This window comes from Chiloscyllium plagiosum, chromosome 11 (genome assembly GCF_004010195.1).
Source record: "Chiloscyllium plagiosum isolate BGI_BamShark_2017 chromosome 11, ASM401019v2, whole genome shotgun sequence".
NCBI lineage: Eukaryota > Metazoa > Chordata > Chondrichthyes > Orectolobiformes > Hemiscylliidae > Chiloscyllium > Chiloscyllium plagiosum.
This window is the reverse complement of record NC_057720.1, coordinates 13196778-13201330: the sequence shown is the minus strand read 5'-3', so window position 1 is coordinate 13201330 and position 4553 is coordinate 13196778. Positions and strand designations below refer to the sequence as shown.

Sequence of the window (4553 nt, the reverse complement as noted above, 5' to 3'; positions counted from 1 at the left end):
CCTTCCAATTTAGGTGCAATCTGTTCTTCTTGTACAGGTCACTTCTACCCCAAAAGAGATTCCAATGATCCAAAAATGTGAATCCTTCTCCCATACACCAGCTCCTCAGTCATGCATTCATCTGCTCTATCCTCCTACTCCTGCCCTCACGAACTCATAGCACTGGGAGTAATCCAGATATTACTACCCTTGGGGACCTCCTTTTTAAAATTCTACCTAACTCTCTGTAATCTCCCTTCAGAGTCTCAACTTTTTTCCTTCCAATGTCGTTTGTTCCAATGTGGACACTGACCTCCTGCTGGCCCCTCTCCCCCGTGAGAACATTCTGAACCCTCTGAGACACCCTTGATCCTGGCACCAGGAAAACAACACACCATTCTGCTTTTTCTCTCCTGACCACAGAAACGGCTGTCTGTACCTCAGGACTAAAGAATCCCCTAACACAATTGATCTCTTGGAAGCCGACGTACCCCTCGTTGCATTAGAGCCAGTCTCAATACCAGAAACTTGGCAGTTCAAGCTACGTTCCCCTTAGAATCCATCACCTCCTACATTTTCCAAAACAGCATACCTGTTTGAAATGGATATATCCACAAAAGACTCCTGCTTTAGCTGCCTACCTCTCTTACCCTTCCTGGAGTTAACCCATCTATGTGACTGTATCTGAGACTTGCTGCCCTTTCTATAACTGCCATCCATCACATACTGCAGCTATTGCAAATTCCTCATCGCTTCTATTTGTCTCGCCACTCGATCTGATAAGATTTGCATCCAACAGCATTTATGGCAGATATAATCAGCAGTAACCCTTAAACTCTCTTTAAACTCCCACATCTGACAAGAAGTACATATCACTGCAAAGGCCATTTTTGCTCCTTCACAATCGACAGACCCAGAAAATAACACCGTCTTATTCCTCTACAAACACTGCCCCAGGTTAAAATATAAGCCGTAGCTATTAATTTAAGTTTAATCAAGAGACTTATCGCCAAAAACATATAATCAAGAAAGAATCCACTGTACCCACTACTGCAGCTTTTCTCTTGGACAGACTTAAAACAACAATTAACTTATCTGATTCTGCGCCATGAACTTCGCCCAACAGTTCCTCCAAGATTAGTTGTGAATTTCACTGTTTGTTAATTTTCCAAGATGCACTCCGATGTCCAGCGATACACGAATTCAAACAGCAAAGGCGGTAACTGTGCAGATTTTCTCTCTCTCCCCTGCACTGTCCTCACCATGTGCTTCCTTTGTCTGCCCTTCTCCCTTTGAAACTGATGTTTTGACTTTTTTTTTTCCAAAGATCCAAAACAATGCAACAGCATATAAAACAGTAATTGCAGCTCCTGGATTTCGAGGAAATCACCTCCAACACCTAAAATACCCTAAAAAAAAGGAACAGCTCTTACAGCCAGAAATTTTTCCCATCCTCCATCTTGGATTACCCAGAATCCTCTTCAATATGCATTCTATAGATTCTACCAGATTCAATTCACAAATAGTGCTTGAAGGGTTGTTTGAACATTTGCACACTCCCATAGACACACTGACTTCACCTGTGTACTTAATAGTCTCTCAATATGCTTGCTACCATCCTGGATCAGACATTATTGGTTTGATCACTCAGTCTCCTCTAAGTCAGTATTGTCAGTCTGCGTTTCCGCTGCTCTCCTGCCACAACCAAGGTCTGAGTACAATTGTTGTTTTCAGAGTCTGGTGAGAGACGCATATTAATTGTCCTGCCCAGTGCAGTTAATTTTGAGCCATTAGTGCCTTGATTCTGGGCAAGTTGGCTTGGAAAAGGACGGCTTTTATTGCTTGGAGAATTTTGCAATGGCACCCCTGGTGACGTACCTCCAGTGCTTTGAGGTGCTCAGATGGGTTGTCCAAATCTCTGTAGCATAATCTTGGTGTTGTGTTTAGATCCTGATCTTCATCTACACTTGTCCTTCATCAAGCAAACGCTGAGCAAGTGCTCTGGAGGCAATAATAAATTCTTACCAACAGAACCACCATAAATCCAGAGTTTAAACAATGCTGTGTCATTACATCGACTCTCTTCTCTCTTTACCTTTTTTCACTACGCACCTCATCTCTGTCAAATTGCCAACAGACATGGAGTTAATTTACAGACATATGGGAAAAAGTTCAACCTACATATTCTACAATCTAAAATCAAAACCATTCAGTTATAGAGCTTTAGTGTGCAGAAAATATTTCTGTGTACATGGGCTCATTCAGAAACCAAACTGTGAGTCTTTGTCAACTTCTCCAAATTATATGAAGAGAACAGCCCAGCAAACTGAGGCCCTCCTCCAACCAGCTTCTAAACTACAACATATCTGCCCAAAGGGAAGATCATGGAATAAGTGGACAATTTTCCATATTTTGGTCACCTCCTCATGACAAAACAGACAATGACAACAAAATTACTCTTGGTATTTATACTTCTTTTCTTAGGCATGCATTATTAAATTGAAATGCAGTATTCTGAAATTAACTGGTTGAGACAGATAGTTATTTGCCCTGCTCACTTTCACTCATGTTCCTTTGTCCCGTAAAAGGACACCATGCCATTTCCAACTCTTCCAATAACTTGCCATGCAAAATATTGCCTGAAAGACATAAGTAAGACAAATTTCACAAATAGTGGCACAATTTTTTGATTTCAGAATTTTTGGGCCAATATATATTGCTCAGCATTGTACAGTTAGTACAATTAAGTAACAACATAAATTGATTTGTGAAGCAGTCAAATGCATTTCAATAGTGAATAAAGGAAATGCCAAAAAGGGTGGGAAATAATGGCTCTCGAAAGCTGTGTTTGACCTCAGGACCTTTTCCTCAAAATTCTTATGATCTCTCATGCTTGCCAAATTTTGAGGTCAAGAGGCAAGTAACCATTGTATTACTTATTGGAATTTTAGCTGACACTTCAATAAAGAAATTATCCCCTTAGATCTTGTTCCACTCTGAAGATTAATTTCACTCGAACTAAATGGATGGTGCAGTTAGATTCCCCTATAACATGGCCAGTTTTGCTTACAGTGGAATAATTAAAACTGCTCCAATTCCCAAATAATCAATTACTTGGTTTAATTTATTTTTGTCTTTAAAAATCTATTACGAACTATTACATTCTTCAGAACAGCCCATTTAGTTTCCATTTTCTTCCAATCATGAATAGTATTTTTGTTAAATGTGGTTTATTAATACTTCACTATTTTCTTTGTTCAACATTATGAAGTGTTGACCAAATCACTGGAATATGCTTCTGCATGTAATGGAGAGCAGAATAAGAAAAATTAGTTTGCTATTTCAATAAACCCTTTTGTCATTCTCCTGCACTATGTACATTAATAATATAGCCATATGACACCACTTGTGTTTCAATTCCATAATGAATAGAGAATGCTTTAGAAGTACAGAAAGGTCAAGACAGAGGGTCGTGAGTAAGTTTCAGAATGTATGGCCTCGGCAACTGATGGTTCAACCCAATAATGGTGTAAAAAATTAGATTTGGAAAACTGAAAGGTGCAGGAAGAGGTAGTAGAAGTTACACAAATAGGGTGGGGTGAAGATGATTACCCAATTAGTGAGGATTTAAAATTCATAACATTGAGACAAATATGAAGGTCAGGTCATGCAGGTCAGCAGAAGTGATCAAACAGGTCGAGTTTAGGCAGTGCAAGCAAGTGGCAAGAGGGAATTGGTGAAATAGATTCAAAGGTGTAGGAAATTAGAGGGAAAGGCATTCTAAACAGCAGATAGCTTTGATGATGACTATAAGCAAAAGTTCAGTCCTTAGGCTTCACACAGTGTGAATTAAACGGATGTGGTCGCAGAAGATGGAATCAGTAATGCAGGATGCTCGGTCTGGAAACAACAGTTACAGCACTTTTCAATGGCCAATTTGAACTAACTCATCCAGAAGGTAGCATCAGTAAGACAATTTTAACAGCACAAAGACAGACACGGGGTTAAGTAACAAAGGCAACAATGAATTAGCAGGAAACATTACAACTCAGCTGTCACTGGTTTAGCTATGAGCAAATGTACACACCAGAATCCAAGTTGACGATTTTGTCTTGCCAAGAAATGCCAGGAACAGTACTTGACACAAAAGTGATATTACATCATTATTTTTCTTCCCTGTATATTTTCCAGGCCTCACCTCTGTAGAAAAGTGCACTAAGGCAAAGATTTGGTCAAGGAGAAAGCGAGGTCTGCAGACGCTGGAGATCAAAGCTGAAACTTTATTGCTGGAACAGCACAGCAGGTCAGGCAGCATCTAGGGAACAGAAGATTCGACGTTTCGGGCACATGCCCTTCTTCAGGAATGAGCAGAGAGTGTTCAGCAGGAGAAGATAAAAGGTAGGGAGGAGGGACTTGGAGGAGGGGCGTTGGAAATGTGATAGGTGGAAAGAGGTCAAGGTGAGGGTGATAGGTCGGAGGAGACTAACTATCCGTGATCCCAGTCTGGTTCACTGTGATCCTGACCTAATTAAATGTGATCCCAGTCTGCTTCACCGTGATCCTGACCTAACTAT

General features: G+C 40.4%; 1 protein-coding gene across 5 annotated transcripts in view; it reads right to left on the bottom strand.

Annotated features, from left to right (window-relative positions):
* LOC122554150 (heparan sulfate 2-O-sulfotransferase 1) overlaps window positions 1-4553 on the bottom strand; it is a 210007-nt gene that overhangs the window by 120283 nt on the left and 85171 nt on the right. The window contains exon 2 of one of the 5 annotated variants that reach the window (XM_043698719.1): window positions 2538-2618. The exons of 3 other annotated variants lie outside the window; for them this stretch is intronic. In XM_043698719.1, coding sequence (XP_043554654.1) covers window positions 2538-2618 — 81 coding nt within the window. Of the gene's footprint in view, window positions 1-2537; window positions 2619-4553 lie in introns of those variants that run through there. One more of the 5 variants, XM_043698723.1, reaches the window with a different exon arrangement.